Source organism: Sinohyriopsis cumingii, chromosome 19 (assembly GCF_028554795.1).
Source record: "Sinohyriopsis cumingii isolate HCF-2022 chromosome 19, ASM2855479v2, whole genome shotgun sequence".
Taxonomy (NCBI): Eukaryota; Metazoa; Mollusca; class Bivalvia; order Unionida; family Unionidae; genus Sinohyriopsis; species Sinohyriopsis cumingii.
The window spans coordinates 25,082,257-25,103,102 of record NC_142979.1 but is presented as its reverse complement, the minus strand read 5'-3'; the positions used below and the strand labels follow the sequence as shown (position 1 = coordinate 25,103,102).

General features: G+C 31.4%; 1 protein-coding gene across 1 annotated transcript in view; it reads right to left on the bottom strand.

Annotated features, from left to right (window-relative positions):
- Positions 1-20,846, bottom strand: part of LOC149775306 (P2X purinoceptor 4a-like) — a 55,463-nt gene that overhangs the window by 20,639 nt on the left and 13,978 nt on the right. Inside the window, exons 4-5 of the mRNA XM_089944385.1 lie at positions 15,900-15,986; positions 744-888 (exon numbers count right to left, since the gene is read on the bottom strand). Coding sequence (XP_089800511.1) covers positions 744-888; positions 15,900-15,986 — 232 coding nt within the window. The remainder of the gene's footprint in view (positions 1-743; positions 889-15,899; positions 15,987-20,846) is intronic.

Sequence of the window (20,846 nt, the reverse complement as noted above, 5' to 3'; positions counted from 1 at the left end):
CACAAGTTTCCTGGATTCTCTGAACAATGTGATCCCATAGGTAAAATATTAGGATATATGTTTTAAAAAAATTATGTGTCAAAATAGTAAACAATGGAGTGGTACCTAATGCTGTTATAAGCAAGGGAAGTCTGGGCTTTTTTTATTCATTTATTGCATTTTGGTACATAATTCTGTAACTTACCATAGCTATTACACTCATATCTCTAAAACTGTATACATCGGAATGGCTATCTTATATATATATATATATATATATATATATATATATATATATATATATATATATATATATAAAACAAGTTCTGCATGTCAGATTTTCTTCAAATTGTAGGTATAAGAAAATTCATTCATTAAAACATTATCATGGCATAAATACTGAATTTAAGCTATATTTAGAGTCTTTTTGATAATTAAACATCCAGAATTAACTGACCGAGAATATGATCAAATCATCAGCAAGACCAAAAGAGAATTTCTTTGAATGAGATGAAAAAAGTCCCAGTATCGGGCATTTTTCACCACAATGATTAAACCTCAAGCAGACAACTTGTGAATAAATTAAATATATGCAGCATAACCTTAAGGAACAATTCATTTATGAATGTACAAAGTTAACTCTTTATGGAATTGTCTTACCTACTAAATGATGATGTCAATATAAAAATAACTCCATGTCTAAAAAATGTTGTGTTTATTTGTTACTGACAAGACTGAATATTAATATTTTTTAATCACTTTACCTTTACAGCCATCTCATCATAGTTTTCACCGGCAAAACTGACAATGTCATCCAGAATGAATATGGGGCAATTCTTACTGGTTGGATCTTCCTGTTTGAGGTGGCAAGTCAAGAGTTCATTGTCATTGTAACCATGCATATTGGTCCTGAAAATTAGGTACTTTATTATTTAGTATAATAATGGTATAATGATTAAAAAAATACAGAAACTTTCATGAATAAAAACAACATTAAGTAGTATCGATTCTCATACACTCCCATATAAACATAAATTCAAACTTAAAACATCACACCATTCATCATCTACCCACAGAATATATATATTTTTTTAAAATAACAATAAACAAGAGAACCAAGGCATGCATTCATGCCCACAATGAAAGTAATACTCTAAAAAGTATGACCTCCAACATAAGATCATACGGTTTAGAGAGCTTGTTGCAGAATGCATTATTTAATAGCTTCATAATGATTCATGCAAAGCATGAAGAAAATCAGTCAAGAGGTGTAGAACTAAGAGACCAGAACTCCTTGTTTTAGCTTTTTAATGATTCATGCCTAGTTTGAAAAAAATCTATTTAAGGGTTTAGAAAATGTAAGGAATGAAAAAACTTCTACCAAAACCTTAATTTTGATGACTGTGACCTTGACTACAAAGTCATAGTGTCAAGCAAGCATAGAATGTGCAACAACAGAATGTACAAACTTAGTTTCAACATGATTCATGCCAAGTATGATGAGAATTTATCAAGTTGGCTTAGGAAATATGTTTACAAATAGAAAAAAAAAAAACTTTAACCAAAACCAAATGCAAATCAAGTTCATGGGGACAAGTAGACAGGATGGAGAATGAATTTTCCGAGTGACATATTGATTCAAGTCAAGCATAGTTGGAATGTGCTGAGGGATTTAGGAAATATGTGTAAATGAAGAAAAAAAATCCTTGACACAAACTCTTGACAATGGCCATTGCTGCTGCTGGAAAAAGATACTGATAAGGTCTTACTTCCAACTAACAAGGGCCCAAGAGAAACAAGTAACATCTCCAACACATTTTAATAAAGACATGTTCTCTGAAAGCTTGTCAGTTGTGGTCATATTTCAAAGCAAAAGACTTTATACCTGTGCTGCCCCAAATATTGTATTCAATGATGATGAAAGGAAGTGACATTTGGTGAAGTCTGGTTGAAATATGTAATGTACAATTTAAATTATTAGATAAACATTCACTTTACATTTTGGAATTTGATTTAACTTTTAACCTTTGTCCCCCTTTATATCAAGCGAATAAAACCTATTCCTCTTTGAAAGATAACTAGTCATCAAATCTGCTAACATACATGGGAGACAACTCACTGATAAGAAAAATGGGAGATAACTCACTTTATAAGAAAAACGGTATTCTGTTGGCCATTCATACTGACATCATACATTTTACTTTTCTGTCTTAGTAATAAGCCATTTGTAAATTTTCAAACAAGAAATGTGGAGAAATTTAAGCTATTATTAAAAGAATTGTTTTCTTAATGAGATCATTGCTACCTTAACATTTATATCTCCATATATGTTACAGCTTAGAATCATAATTTTACAACTAAAAAAAAAATCCAATATGACTGTAAGTGAATTATACACTAGGGCAAGGGGACTTTACAGAAGAGAAGAAATTAAAAAGGGGCAAGAAAGAACCATAACAGAAATCAAAGTATATTATATATAAAGACAAACAAACAATCTTAGAACAAACACAAAAATACTACCAAAACCTTATACTACACAAAATATCAGTGTTGAGGAAATAGAAAACTACTGCAAATGGATACAGATCAAAACAATACAAGAATCTTTTAAGAATATATGTGAAGAAGTAATAAATACAAAAGAAACTAAAAAGAAACAATCACAAGTTTAAAGAAAGGAGAATCACTTGGCTTAATGGCCAAATTTAATAAGATGTTTAAAAAGTTTCTATTACCAATTATAGAATCCTTATACAATAATATACTTTTGAGGGTGAGATGTCCAAAACTGAGTAAAAATGATTTAATAAAAGGGAAAAGGGGAACAAAACAAGTTTAAAAAACTGAAGACCAGTATCCTTACTAAATATAAATTACAGAGTACTCAGTCATATTCTAGCAGGAAGGGTCAAAAAATGTCTATCACAAATAATTAACAATAATCAAAGCTGTAGAGAAGAGGGATGAACCATCTAAAACTAGCATCCTAAATATACAAACTGCTATTGACTGCCTAGATATTACAGGGGAAAAATAACATCTATTTTATGCTAAATCAATAGACTTGAACAATAAAATGCTGGATACTTTAGAAAAAAATGATACAATTCATATGGATAGGTAAACTCTATTAACTACCATGGGAGTATCTCTACAAAGAAAACAGAAGGGGGGGGGAGGCTGAATATCTCCTCCCTAAAACATTAAAACACAAATATGTTAAATAGAATAAGGAGTATAAAAGAAGACCCTTCATATGCAGGGGAAGCATAAATAATGGGTGGCTTTTACAAGTAAACATAACTGTAAAATATATAGGAATAATAAATTTTCAAAACTAATAGAAACCCCAGAAAACTAGCACTGAGATAAGGGATATAATTTTTTATGCATAGGGAGAGATATGCATATACTTAATATATCATAAAATTAACACCAAATGTCCACTGTGCAAAAATGATATCTTCACCTAGAGACACACCATATTATTTTGCAAAGGGAAAGAATTAAAGGGAGAATACAAGTTCTCTGTGTGTATGTGTGTCTGTGTGTGTGTGTGTGATGCTGATTTTTAATGTAGCCTTAACAATTGTCCAGCCTTATCACTATCATGTCTGCAGTGTGGCAGTTTATAGCGATATCCAGCACTGGGGCATCATGCCGGAGACATGTAGCAACATGTTCCACCCAATCACATTAGCCTGACACCAGGACCTCTAGTCCTAACACTGACCTCTTAATTTGTATAAGTCTTTGGTATCACTAAACTGGGAAAATACAAAGGACCTTTCAATTAAAAAATCTATTATCCATGGACAAATTGACCTGTAAAGAAATAAGAAACTAAGTTGTAAATTTTAGAGTAAAACATATGTTAAACAGTGGCCTTGTGACTGCAGTAGAACATAGAAACAGGACTACAGATGTTATACTATGATTACCTGTTTGAACCTTATGTTTTACTTTTTAGAGACATATGAAAACCTTAAACTATTTGTCACATACAAAAAAATCAAAAATGAAACTTTCCTAATAGTTGAGGAGAAACATAAAAGACCACTATATGGGAAGAGGGTCAGACAATCTCCCTTGAGGTTGACAGTGCAAATGCATAATGGACCTCCCACCCACTGTCTGTCTTAAAATGTGACCCAAGGAAGGAAACCAAACACAATAACCAACCTATAAATACCTCAAACATTTTTAAGGAAGAACAGTTGAAACAGCTCTGGACATAACCACAAAAACAATATATATATATATATATATATATATATATATATATATATATATATATATATATATATATATATATATATATATATATATATATATATATATATACATACATATATATACACACTACAAACCACAGTAGACTACGAATATTTAATTATAACTCAATAGATACTGATATGAATTTTCCCTTTTGAACAATTGATCTAATAACGAAACTTTCCTCACCAAAGAGAAAAAGAATGACAACTATATAGGAAGAAGTCAGAGGGCCTCCCATAAGGTTGCAGGGCAGTGCTAATGTGTACTGGACCTTCCACTCACTATATGTCTTGAAAAGTGACCCAAGGAGAGTAATAAAATTGTTAGTTTAAATGGAAACTAATAAATACCTCTAATTCCTTGAGGATGAAGATACTAATGATCTAAGAAAACTAGATGAAAGACAAATCCATTTTACTGTGTATGTAAATATAAACTTTTTGAAATATATATGATTGTAAAATAAACAACAAAATATATATATATATATATATATATATATATATATATATATATATATATATATATATATATATATATATATATGACTATACCATTGTCTCAGGAATTATTTAACATGATGAAGAGGCTGCTCTTTCATCTTCCTGATTCAATAACAAAATAACCAACTAATACAAGAATTACACAAAAAAGGGGAAATATCAAACTAAGAACAATAATATAATGCATAACACTCACTCAACTAACTTACACTGATAAAGAAAAACAGATGGGAACAGGGATCCATGTTTCTCAGAAAGTAAAAGACTTTGATCCCACATGACTATGCTATGTGGCTCACATGAGATAGACAGGCCTGCAGCGAATCAGTGAAAACTGAGAATATGGTAAATGGACAAGCAATCTGGGGAAACACAAATGCCCACATATGTAGAGGAAACTAATACATTTTCCTGAAAAATCTAATACATTTCTATACACATAAAAATCTGTAAACTAACAAATCCAAGAATACTCACCCAAAGACAGAAGTCAAATCCAAGAATACTCACCTGATGGCAGAAGTCAAATCCAAGAATACTCACCTGATGGCAGAAGTGCTCTTAAAATATATGTTTCTTACATTGTTTGTAAGTTTGGACATATTTCTATTTGCATTCTGGATTGACAAAAAGCTTTAAGCAAAAAAGCATCTTTTCTCAGTGCTTAAAAAATAATTACAGATGCATATTTAACAGAAACACATACCATGCAAGAAACAGAAACAACAACATAAAACACTTTTTCTTTTATATTTTACTTTTTAAACACTCTAAATGCATCCCTCACAAATACTAAACAATTATCGAAATGAACCACAAAATGTTTAGAATTTCTAAGACTAAAAAAAGTAAATAACAACCAAGTAAAGAACTTGATTACAAAAGTGCCACTCCTTACAGAAAAACTTTATAGCAATACCACAACTTTATAGTATATATACAAACACAGAACAGTAGGAAAGATCCCTGGTAAGGATCACTTGAATTTAATAAAGAGACAATGAAACCAGCCAAAAGACTAAATGTCTGAGGATGGAAGTACAAGTCATCTTTAAAAAAATATATTTTTTGGAGAAGGTGAGACAAAATAATATAGGGACCTGTAAACCAGTACCATATTAGTACAAACCATATAAATTCAAATAAACTAAACATATACAGAGAGAGAGAAACCCCTTACAAAAATAAATATCTAAATAAAGTTTTATATAAAATTTCTTTTGAGGTTTTACAGAAAAACAACATGCGGACTAATTTTTAAGGCAAACATTGACATTAAAACCTTTAAAAACAAATTTGGATGCCAAAGTAGGGACACTTCAATGACCATTAGTTTAACATAGCAATAGGTCTGAGAAGTGCCCACAAATAAAATTGTAAGTGTTGCATGTCTGATTGCTGAATTAAATTGTTACATTATTGTCTACAGTTGGTAAAATAGATCCAACAAGCTAATGTTTCTTATTATATAGTGCATTTTAGACTTTAAATAAAATTTGATTATTTCCATCTATAGTGGTCTACCTGTTACAAAAATATTATCTATGTTATATCAAACAAACATCTGACATAGCTAAGTAGCTACAGTAATTTGTCATATAACTTATGAACCTCTCATCAAAAGTGAGTCAGTTTTTAAGAAACCAATAAATTTTGGCTAAAAATAATATTTTAGAACTGTAGATACAATGTATTGTGTAAAAGCATTTTCTGACAGGTTAATGCTTATGTTCATGGACTGGTAGCCAGGGTCTATGTTATTTGTTCAATCATTAGTCCTTACAAACTTCACAGACACAGATCTTCCAGCTACACTCTGTTAGAGTCCTAATGAAATCAGAATCTTTAAAAGATGTTACTTCCAGTTGTATGTGCATTAATCTGTCGGTTTTTCTAAGCTTAATCTGTTTCTCACCAGTGTATGAATATTGTTCTATATTGAGAAACCGCTGCTGATGGAGCATTATACACAGCTAGTTTAGCCAGCTGAAACAAGTTTGGAAACTGTTCCTTAAGTTTATTATGCACATTTTTTCACTGCTCATGGGTAATGTCTTTTCGATACTTTATCCTCAAAATAAGATTTTTTTTACTAACATAAGTTCCGTTTACGTTTCACTTTCCTAAATCACTTGTTTTGACAGTGGTAATTTGATCAAATAAATATATTTACATCATAACTGTATTGTTAGATTATTTATGAAATTGATCTGAACCCTCATAAGGCTGTATGTAGCTAAGTGCAAGGTATTTTGAATGATGTATTTTTAAGGAGAACTGTAAACATTTGAATTTACCCTCATTATTACACATTCCACCATGTTGGTCATTTATGTGTGTCGGCAAATTATGCGCAATGATACAACATTCCTGTAAACAGTCAATCATGTGTTGTTTTTGGTCTAATTTGTATCAATAAAGAAAAATCATCCTTTTATTAAGGAAGTGATTGTATTCATAAAGTTTACAAAAATAACCCACATTTCTACCCTAATTGCATATGAAATGTGATTTCTAAATCTCAACATGAAGACTCACTCTATGATCTTCGTGAACTTGTAACCCAGAAAATCCTATTTACTATGTATCTTTTAGAATCATAAAATAAATACATTATATAAAAGATAGATATGTATACCTTAAAACAATACTGCATTATAATCCAAGTTTCCAATTATGCAAATTGTCCCACACTTAGTTTTATCATTTGCAATACATGTCAATTTGCCTGCTTGAACGAGATTCTCAAGAATTTCCCCGGCATATAGTCTGTTTCTAAATTTTTTTTAATTGTTTTTTCCCCCATAAATGAGGAGTTGTAAACACATTACATCCTATTCATTGTTGATTCTCTTCAGATTATGTTTTTTAAATATATAAAATTCTGAACTTTAATTTTTTTTTTACACGATCAGTTTAGTTTGCTTAATATCTCTTGCCATTTACTGGCATTGTTACATTGAATTTTGTAAAACCAGCTATAAACCTGACCTACTTACTTGACCAAAATGCTGACAGAAACAGTCCAAAGTAATGTATTTCATTTTCATAGCCTGGTTAATAAACATTACATCTTTTCAAAGCTATACACAGAATTGGCCAACATATAGATAGTCATGAAAACAGGGGGGTGGTATCTGGTGTGTCAAAAAGTAATATTATTTTGAACAGAATATTCTGGTGACAATTGACTCTTTCCAAATGGTAAGTACTGCAGTATTTTATTTTTGTCAATTGGTCAAATTCGGTATGCGTTTTACTTCAATATTGGTGACGGAAACCTTAGTTGCGCATAAATGTTAGACAGCATTGTTTATGTTTTTGTTTTCTTTTTCCACTAATTCACCTTAAGATATTATGCCAAAAGCTGACTAAAAATTGAAATCACAATTTTCTGGACTTTGGGAATTTGCAAACATGTTAAAAATATAAACACTTTTTATAGTACACTAAATTAACTAAACTTGTGATATCCCTGTATTACTTCAAGTGAATTCAGAAGACAGTGAAAACATATATCCCCATGTTATTCCTATCTAGGATAATCTGGTGGTATATCGTCCCTTATTGTACAAAAAAAAACACCTTGCATTGATTTACTTTGAAATAAAAACATAATCATGTGAATTCAAAGAGTATAAATCTGTGTTACTATTCATTGTTTAAATTGCACTCATTTTCTACGGTAAACTGAGTAGTAAATAAAATATCCAGGCAATATATTAAGACACTCCTCAAGAATAAGATGGAGTTAATCCATATTTATAAGTCCTGAAATTTTTGCTAACAATCACCATATGAATAGTCCAGAAATTTACACTGCTTATGCTGGTGATCCGACCTATTAAAATTACATATCTAGTGTTTAAAAGTTGTGATCCGACCTATTAAAATTACATATTTAGTGTTTGAAAGTTATGAATTTGTTATATGGTGTGTCCATGGGTGCCTGCAGGATTTTTTGCATGGGGGGTGAGTCAGTCACGGACGGGAGAGTTAGTATATAAAAAAAATAGTAAGATGTCTGGAATTAAAGGTAATATTTACTAAACATTTCGAATAGATTCTTGTGACATATTTCCAGCTTCATTTGCATGATCAAACTTGTCAGAATTTGTATTTATTTATATATATATATTTGCAGTATGATGATAGGTCGCGTGACCCCCTTGACCTATGTTGCGGGCGCCCATGGGTGTGTCAATTAAACTTAGTGAAGGGAAAGAGTGTTAATGACTTAATGTGAATGGGAACAACAAAAATTTAAGACTTTTTCCAGACTTTTAAGTCATTTTTTTATTTTTTCAGACCTTTTCAAGGCCTGGAAAAACAATTTTCAAATTTAGGACTTTTTCCAGAATTCCAGACCTGTGTGAGAACCCTGTATCTGGTTAAAGAGGAATCCTGAATTTGCAAAGAAGATTTACACCCTGACTTTTTGTTGACCAAATAAAATTTACTGTTATATAAATATACTCTCAGTACACTGAACAGTGTATTGCTACTAATTTTAACTTGATATTTTATTTCATTTGATACTTTAAAAGTAAAACCCAAGGCTAACCTCATGTAGCAAAAGGAAACTTTTCAAAGACATTATGATAATAAATTTAAAAATATGTATATATATATATAAGAATGGTTGGGAAAAGTTCTTTTAGTGCTGTCCATTTGAAGCTACAGCAAGCTTTCTCAAGTACCTATCCATTTTGTCATGCCATAACCTGAATTCACACTAACAGAAGAGGTAAGATGTGTACATGATCTGTAAAGGTGAGCACCTTAAACCACTTCACAGTGTAAGTAAAATTAATGTGGGACAAGTTAAATTTCTAAATCACCTGTCCTGCAGGACAAAATATCAATTGAAAATTTCTCAAGACCAGAATATTCTATCAAAATAAATTAATTAACTATAAAATGATCACAGTACATGCTAGATATAAATGACTATATTCATGCATAACTATGCAATGCTATACATATAAATGGCTATATTCATGCATAACTATGCAATGCTATACATATAAATGACTATATTCATGCATAACTATGCAATGCTATACATATAAATGACTATATTCATGCATAACTATGTAATGCTATACATATAAATGACTATATTCATGCAATGCTATGCTATGCTATACATATAAATGACTATATTCATGCAATGCTATGCTATGCTATACATACAAATGACTATATTCATGCAATGCTATGCTATACTATACATATAAATGACTATATTCATGCAATGCTATGCTATGCTATACATATAAATGACTATATTCATGCAATGCTATGCTATGCTATACATACAAATGACTATATTCATGCAATGCTATGCTATACATATAAATGACTATATTCATGCAATGCTATGCTATGCTATACATATAAATGACTATATTCATGCAATGCTATGCTATGCTATACATATAAATGACTATATTCATGCAATGCTATGCTATGCTATACATACAAATGACTATATTCATGCAATGCTATGCTATACATATAAATGACTATATTCATGCAATGCTATGCTATTATTTAACTTTTTTTGAGGTGAATATAAGTATAACTTCATAACAAAATGGAAGCCTCATCCTACTGGATGAGACTTGACCATATAGCATTAACTTTTGTTATGTGTAATTAATTTATATTATGTGGTTGATCTTTGTCCTTGATGAAGAGTAGAATTTGGGCCAACTTGACTATTGTCTAAGTTGAGGGATGTGTCTACTTTACTTTAGTCATTATTTTATTAGTAATGTTTACTTCAATTTGAGTTCAAGGTCTAAACTTATTTACAATCAAGAATGTTCTAGAAGTAAACTTGTGACCCACATTCTGGGCATTTTACTGTTTCTTAGGTCAAATGAAATATTATATGCCAGCTAAACTAAATTTTTTATTCATATTTTAAGTTCAGTTTTTGGAATCATTTACTGTTGTATTCATATATAGTTTGAGATGAATGATTTACTGAATTATTTCATTGGAATTACAAAGTATTCATAGAATTTTCGGACTAAAATACTACTTCAGATTATTGTGAATCCATTCAAATACATTTTGGATTTTATCTTTGTGATACATCAAGACTATTGGTACATCATCATATTCAAGATTCTTGGAATCCATTCAAAATATTCTATACCTTTGGACCTGTGATAGAACATTTGAGTTTATTTGGGATTTAATTCATAATACTGCAAGTTCCTCTTCAATTTTCACTTTGTAACTTAGAGAAATAAATTTATTCGTTGATTTTACTAAACTTGTTGGCTTTTCTTCTTTCTCTCACTTAGTTTAAGACCATAAAACAATAACACTCAGTTTTATGATACATGCTCTATTAGTTAATTTTATGATAATGACCATTCCATATCATATACGGACCAGCCAATATCAGTGGATGTTGTCACTTCATGCATGTTGTGCTGAAGGACATACATCAAGGATGAAAGATTATAGTACCCATACCATATACCACATCAGATCTGGTCTGTCTGTAAGTGGATGACATGACATTGCACGCATCATGTTGCAGGATACAGAGAGTGACTGAAGGAAAAGACTGCTCAGTGCATTGAAGATATATGAACTGGACAATATCATCGGGTATGAACAGCCCCAGGGCTGTTTGGTTCATAGCCCCCACCTTCAGCTTGGATCATATCAGTCCAGTTGTCCATGCCCTATCCTTTGACCAGTCTATTCACAATGATATTGTACTCTTCATATGTAATTACTGTTTAATTATGAACCAGTAAATCTCATACATAAAGATCAATATGATAGGTTTACTAGTTCATAAAACTTTTTATTCAAAGAAACAAAACTTCTGTTTGTTTTATTACGTGATTTAGTGCACTATATTAATAAAATGCAACTTATTGCAGTATAGTAAAAATGGCATTTCAACTGCTTGACGTCAGAAAGAATAAACTGTAATATTGTGAATTAACAAACCATAAGATGACTACATGTCAATGAAAAAATTTCTGATGCAAACCAATAAAATTAATTTTTGAGTGGACACAGACTTTGTCACAGTAACCTAAACTGGCATGCCACATCCATAATTTTGAGTAAGATTACAGTAAAGTATTTGATTCTCTGCATAACAAATGGAATTTTCATTGTTTAAGGTAAACCAATACAGTAAAACCTGCCTTTAGAGACCAGATCTTCTACCAACAAAAAGCTGTCACTCAAGATACCATAAATAAAATTAATGTGGGACAAGTTAAATTTCTAAATCTCCTGTCCTGCAGATCAAATGAAAATTTCTCAAGTCCTAGTCTTTCATAACTGGTTTGTGCAATTACCAGTTTCCAAGGTCGAAATCCAACGTTTTTAAAGATGGAAAAATACACATAATCACTGTACATGTATTGTATTCATTATTCATAGTTCTTATCAAAACATTGCATGCATTCATCTGATTTGTTGTTTTGAGGGTTAATGCCATTTCTCAGCACAAGATAAGCTATACATGGCAGCCAGTATAACTTGTGGAGGAAGAACCTGGGAAAACCCCAGTAAGAACCACCAACCCACGGGAGGCTACTGGCAGCTTTCTCACATACCCACACTGGCATTCATCTGAAAATAATTTTTAGAAAGTAGTATAGATATACATCTATCATAAAACATACATATTTATATTTTAAGTCACATATACATTATTAGTATATTAATTGCAAATTAACAAAGGTAATATTTATTTTTCCTGTCTGTAAGTTAACTCCACTTCTCAGTTACATAAATTCTTTCCTCCGGTGTTAGAATTGTTTTCCTTTTCATTGGAGGATACTGCCATTGTTATCCTGTTAGTAATTATATTATAAGCAATCAATTGTTGAAATAATAACTGTTGTGGCTTTGGGGAAATATGTACCAATAAATGACATTAAAAGAGCCATAACTAACTCATCCATAAAACAGAAATTTATTTAAAACAACAACTGAAGGCTTTAAATTCACCAGTTACATTCATGGATTAAGGGTGTAACTGGCTACTGGTTGTTGTTGTGGGGTTTAATGCCATTTTTCAGCTCACGATGGACTTTGCATGGCGGCCAGTATTAATGGTGGAGCAAGAACCCAGGATAACCCCAGGATGAACCACCAACCCACGAGAAGCTACTGGCAAGCTTTCTCACATACCCACATTGGCCAAATCCTAGACTCGAACCCATGCAGACAGAGGTGAGATAGCAGTGATCCGTAACGGAGAGCGCTTTAGACCACTCGACCACTCAGGGCCCTGGTGTGTGAGTTGTAATCACTCTAAAAAAAACAACAGCAAACAACACAACCCTTTAACAATGATAATCAAATCTAGAAAATGGTTAGTATTTACTAGTATTGATGATGAAGATAAAGACTTCATTAACCCCAAGCATTATGGATTAACTCCAAAGACGAATGATGTACTTGACTGCTATACTGAAGACCTTTAAAATGATTTACATTATAGCATTAAGAGCATTTTGTGGGTTTTCACAAGAAATATATAAGAATACAAACTGCTGAACTAATTATGTATGTCCATGAATATTTGATTTGAAAGAAAAAATGGTTATAATCTCACATGACTTCAGCACTACAATAAAGTAACATGTACTTTAGTAAGGTTTGCATAAACTATAACAAATGATACAACCTGCATGAACTGTAAGATTCAGGAAATTGGTAGCCAGCCTAGTATTTTTCTTTTTGGGGGGGTAGGGTTGTTTAGAGAACTCTTTGGATTTTAAGTGGTCATGGTTACAAAGGATTAAATAAAAGTCAGTGGTATTTGCTTGTTTTGCAATATGGTTTTCCATAGCAGAGTTATGGTAGAAGAAAATGTATATTGCCTGTGGACCCTCCTAATCAGTCATGTTTGCATTGGATTAAATCAAGATCATTGGTGCTAATATCTGCTTTTGCACTCATGACAGTGTCAATATGCATATTTTGCCTAAAATTGTGGTTGCTGGTCACTTTCTGCAGGTGGTTACTCATGACAGTGCATTTATTTAATAAAATCAATCCATGCATTGCAACCATGGTTGTATTTAATAACAGGTCATTCATAATGTGGGTGTGGCCATGAATCCCATCAAACGAGTGAATTTTATTTTATCATTGCTGTTTGATTTCATTTATAGTGTTTGGTTCACCAGAACCAATCTAGTTTAACAGCATGCCATCAAATAGTTTCTGAGCTTTAATGTAATATTGGGACACTGCCATTTTGACACATCCCTAGGTGGAATGACTTATAATGTGGCCATTTTAATGGCTCCCATGAAGGGCATTAAAAAAGATGGAAAATGTTAATATGGACTAAATATGAAAATTTAATTTAGTGTTTTGTTTGCTATTAGAAATCAATAATTGCAATATGCTTTCATTATTAGAGATTTAATAATTCATATTTAATACTCAAACAGATTCAATAATCATCTTTTATCATAATAATCAAACGAGTAAAAAGGTCACTCTCATTAACAGCCATGCCCATAAATGCCTATCCCAAGAGAGATATAAGCATATTTATTGTATTGCTAATATCAGTGGCAAGAAAACATAATCTGAGCATAAAAAGTGTAATCTATATTATTACATGCCATAATTACAGGAAACTGTATGAAAAATGTATCTTTATTTTTGCTACTAACCTGGATCTGCAGCTGGTTGAAATTCTTGTCACAAATGGTCAGGATCCATGTGGATTAGTGCCAGAATACAAACACAAAACATACTGACAAATTATTTATATATAACACTCACTTTAACTAGTCTACATATATGACTTACACTGAACATCTGTGAAGTCAAGTCCACAAATTTTGCAATGAGAATTATAATGTACTTAATCCACGTGCTGCATTACTTCTCATGTTTGTCTTTTTAAATCTGGAAAGTGCTATTTATATGTCCCTTTTCTGATCTGATGTGTTTTGAAGTTTATAAAGATCTGCCTTAGTGGCCATCCATTTAGTGTGTATGCAAAAATCTGGCAAAGCTTGACCCTTCCCTCCAATACACATGCATAATTTTTACACCCCTGCACCTGCATATGTGCACTTGATGCACCCACCGCCCTGAATTCTGTTGAACGGCCTATATTTAATCCAAGCAGAAACAATCAAGGATTAATAATATTAAAGTGTTAAATAAAACAGATAGTCCACCAACGTTGAATGTCTGGCTGCATCAAAGAAATAAGCTGCGTAACTTTAAAAAGTTTGTCTAGTGTCTGCTAAAATTCAAACACCGACTGAACCCAGTCAAACAGGTTACATATTAGACAAATTATTATCGAGGGTTCTCCCACCCATGCCATTTCTTATGCGTATGTACATTATCAATGGACCCCCCCATATGCAAGCGTATGCATTTGGGTTAACCCTCCTCCCCCTCCATCTCGATGTGTACATACTAAATGGACGGCCCCTTATCTAACATTTTTCAGTCATATCACATCCATGAGTCAAAATAATAGTGCCTGTTTTGCTTAACATCTTGATGCATATTTATTTAAATGTATAGAATGGTACACTACCTAAATATATTTATAAAAATAAAGTTTTCAAAAGTGAAGAAACCCATTGATTATCTTGGAAATTTGTAATTTCTTTTTATAAATAGAAATAAGGAGAGCACATGTAGGATTAGACAAATGTATTCTTATGCTATTCGTACACAGCAGTCTTTACTATAATATTCTCAAATTGACATGATGAGTGGGATTAAAGAGATGATAATAAAAACAATAAACACAAATTTGTATTGCTATATTTTTATTTTATTTTAATGTACCAAATAAAGTCAAATCCATACACAGGTGAGCATCAGACATAACTAGGTGACAAAAAGTGTTATAATTACACCAAAAGCATAATGGTTGGCAAGCATGTATGTCCAATATCCAAACAGTGACCTTTATTGCAGACTTTATTTTCTACTTACATATTGTCTACCAAATTCTTTATTCCCTCATGCAACCTTATTATCAAACTGGAAAAGATCTTCTAATATTGCCCAAAAATGCATACAGAAAATGCAAATTATTTAAAATTTAAATAATACCAATCTGCTCAAATTTACTCTCATCTGGTGTCTTACCTCTTTACTCCATACTTAGGAAATTCTATGTCACTCATAATATGAACAGTGAAATTTTTGGATTCCAACAAAACTGGTGGATTAGGTCTGAAAAATAAAAAAAAGGAAGATTAGTTTTGATGTACCCATTATACCATTAAAACTGAGCTAGTTATGTATAATATGGAACCACCAAATACTTTGCATACTGATATTCCACTGGAAATGTATAATATGGAACCACCAAATACTTTGCATACTGATATTCCACTGGATATGTATAATATGGAATCACCAAATACTTTGCATACTGATATTCCACTGGATATGTATAATATGGAACTACCTAATACTTTGCATACTGATATTACACTGGATATGTATAATATGGAACCACCTAATACTTTGCATACTGATATTACACTGGATATGTATAATATGGAACCACCTAATACTTTGCATACTGATATTCCACTGGAAATGTATAATATCGAACCACCTAATATTTTGCATACTAATATTCCACTGGATATGTATAATATGGAATCACCAAATACTTTGCATACTGATATTCCACTGGATATGTATAATATGGAACTACCTAATACTTTGCATACTGATATTACACTGGATATGTATAATATGGAACCACCAAATACTTTGCATACTGATATTCCACTGGACATGTATAATATGGAATCACCTAATACTTTGCATACTGATATTCCACTGGATATGTATAATATGGAACTACCTAATACTTTGCATACTGATATTACACTGGATATGTATAATATGGAACCACCTAATACTTTGCATACTGATATTACACTGGATATGTATAACATGGAACCACCTAATACTTTGCATACTGATATTCCACTGGAAATGTATAATATGGAACCACCTAATATTTTGCATACTAATATTCCACTGGATATGTATAATATGGAATCACCAAATACTTTGCATACTGATATTCCACTGGATATGTATAATATGGAACTACCTAATACTTTGCATACTGATATTACACTGGATATGTATAATATGGAACCACCTAATACTTTGCATACTGATATTACACTGGATATGTATAATATGGAACCACCTAATACTTTGCATACTGATATTCCACTGGAAATGTATAATATGGAACCACCTAATATTTTGCATACTAATATTCCACTGGATATGTATAATATGGAATCACCAAATACTTTGCATACTGATATTCCACTGGATATGTATAATATGGAACTACCTAATACTTTGCATACTGATATTACACTGGACATGTATAATATAGAACTACCTAATACTTTGCATACTAATATTCCACTGGATATGTATAATATGGAACCACCTAATACTTTGCATACTGATATTACACTGGATATGTATAATATGGAATCACCAAATACTTTGCATACTAATATTCCACTGGATATGTATAATATGGAACTACCTAATACTTTGCATACTGATATTACACTGGATATGTATAATATGGAATCACCAAATACTTTGCATACTAATATTCCACTGGATATGTATAATATGGAACTACCTAATACTTTGCATACTGATATTACACTGGATATGTATAATATAGAACTACCTAATACTTTGCATACTAATATTCCACTGGATATGTATAATATGGAACCACCTAATACTTTGCATACTGATATTCCACTGGACATGTATAATATAGAACTACCTAATACTTTGCATACTAATATTCCACTGGATATGTATAATATGGAACCACCTAATACTTTGCATACTGATATTACACTGGATATGTATAATATAGAACTACCTAATACTTTGCATACTAATATTCCACTGGATATGTATAATATGGAACCACCTAATACTTTGCATACTGATATTCCACTGGACATGTATAATATAGAACTACCTAATACTTTGCATACTAATATTCCACTGGATATGTATAATATGGAACCACCTAATACTTTGCATACTGATATTCCACTGGACATGTATAATATAGAACTACCTAATACTTTGCATACTAATATTCCACTGGATATGTATAATATGGAACCACCTAATACTTTGCATACTGATATTCCACTGGACATGTATAATATAGAACTACCTAATACTTTGCATACTAATATTCCACTGGATATGTATAATATGGAACCACCTAATACTTTGCATACTGATATTCCACTGGATATGTATAATATGGAACCACCTAATACTTTGCATACTGATATTCCACTGGATATGTATAATATGGAACCACCTAATACTTTGCATACTGATATTCCACTGGATATGTATAATATGGAACCACCAAATACTTTGCATACTGATATTCCACTGGATATGTATAATATGGAACCACCAAATACTTTGCATACTGATATTCCACTGGATATGTATAATATGGAATCACCTAATATTTTGCATACTAATATTCCACTGGATATGTATAATATGGAATCACCTAATATTTTGCATACTTATATTCTGCTGGATATGTATAATATGGAACCACCTAATACTTTGCATACTGATATTCCACTGGATATGTATAATATGGAACCACCAAATACTTTGCATACTGATATTCCACTGGACATGTATAGTATAGAACTACCTAATACTTTGCATACTAATATTCCACTGGATATGTATAATATGGAACTACCAAATACTTTGCATACTAATATTCCACTGGACATGTATAATATAGAACTACCTAATACTTTGCATACTAATATTCCACTGGATATGTATAATATGGAACTACCTAATACTTTGCATACTGATATTCCACTGGACATGTATAATATAGAACTACCAAATACTTTGCATACTAATATTCCACTGGATATGTATAATATAGAACTACCAAATACTTTGCATACTAATATTCCACTGGATATGTATAATATGGAACCACCAAATACTTTGCATACTAATATTCCACTGGACATGTATAATATAGAACTACCTAATACTTTGCATACTAATATTCCACTGGACATGTATAATATAGAACTACCAAATACTTTGCATACTAATATTCCACTGGATATGTATAATATGGAACCACCAAATACTTTGCATACTGATATTCCACTGGATATGTATAATATGGAATCACCTAATATTTTGCATACTAATATTCCACTCGATATGTATAATATGGAATCACCTAATATTTTGCATACTTATATTCTGCTGGATATGTATAATATGGAACCACCTAATACTTTGCATACTGATATTCCACTGGATATGTATAATATGGAACCACCAAATACTTTGCATACTGATATTCCACTGGATATGTATAATATGGAACCACCAAATACTTTGCATACTAATATTCCACTGGATATGTATAATATGGAACTACCTAATACTTTGCATACTGATATTACACTGGATATGTATAATATAGAACTACCTAATACTTTGCATACTAATATTCCACTGGATATGTATAATATGGAACCACCTAATACTTTGCATACTGATATTCCACTGGACATGTATAATATAGAACTACCTAATACTTTGCATACTAATATTCCACTGGATATGTATAATATGGAACCACCTAATACTTTGCATACTGATATTCCACTGGACATGTATAATATAGAACTACCTAATACTTTGCATACTAATATTCCACTGGATATGTATAATATGGAACCACCTAATACTTTGCATACTGATATTACACTGGATATGTATAATATAGAACTACCTAATACTTTGCATACTAATATTCCACTGGATATGTATAATATGGAACCACCTAATACTTTGCATACTGATATTCCACTGGACATGTATAATATAGAACTACCTAATACTTTGCATACTAATATTCCACTGGATATGTATAATATGGAACCACCTAATACTTTGCATACTGATATTCCACTGGACATGTATAATATAGAACTACCTAATACTTTGCATACTAATATTCCACTGGATATGTATAATATGGAACCACCTAATACTTTGCATACTGATATTCCACTGGACATGTATAATATAGAACTACCTAATACTTTGCATACTAATATTCCACTGGATATGTATAATATGGAACCACCTAATACTTTGCATACTGATATTCCACTGGACATGTATAATATAGAACTACCTAATACTTTGCATACTAATATTCCACTGGATATGTATAATATGGAACCACCTAATACTTTGCATACTGATATTCCACTGGATATGTATAATATGGAACCACCTAATACTTTGCATACTGATATTCCACTGGATATGTATAATATGGAACCACCTAATACTTTGCATACTGATATTCCACTGGATATGTATAATATGGAACCACCAAATACTTTGCATACTGATATTCCACTGGATATGTATAATATGGAACCACCAAATACTTTGCATACTGATATTCCACTGGATATGTATAATATGGAATCACCTAATATTTTGCATACTAATATTCCACTGGATATGTATAATATGGAATCACCTAATATTTTGCATACTTATATTCTGCTGGATATGTATAATATGGAACCACCTAATACTTTGCATACTGATATTCCACTGGATATGTATAATATGGAACCACCAAATACTTTGCATACTGATATTCCACTGGATATGTATCATATGGAACCACCTAATACTTTACATACTGATATTCCATTGGACATGTATAATATGGAACCACCTAATACTTTGCATACTTATATTCCACTGGATATGTATAATATGGGACCACCTAATACTTTGCATACTGATATTCCACTGGACATGTATAATATAGAACTACCTAATACTTTGCATACTGATATTCCACTGGATATGTATAATATGGAACCACCTAATATTTTGCATACTGATATTCCACTGGATATGTATAATATGGGACCACCTAATACTTTGCATACTGATATTCCACTGGAC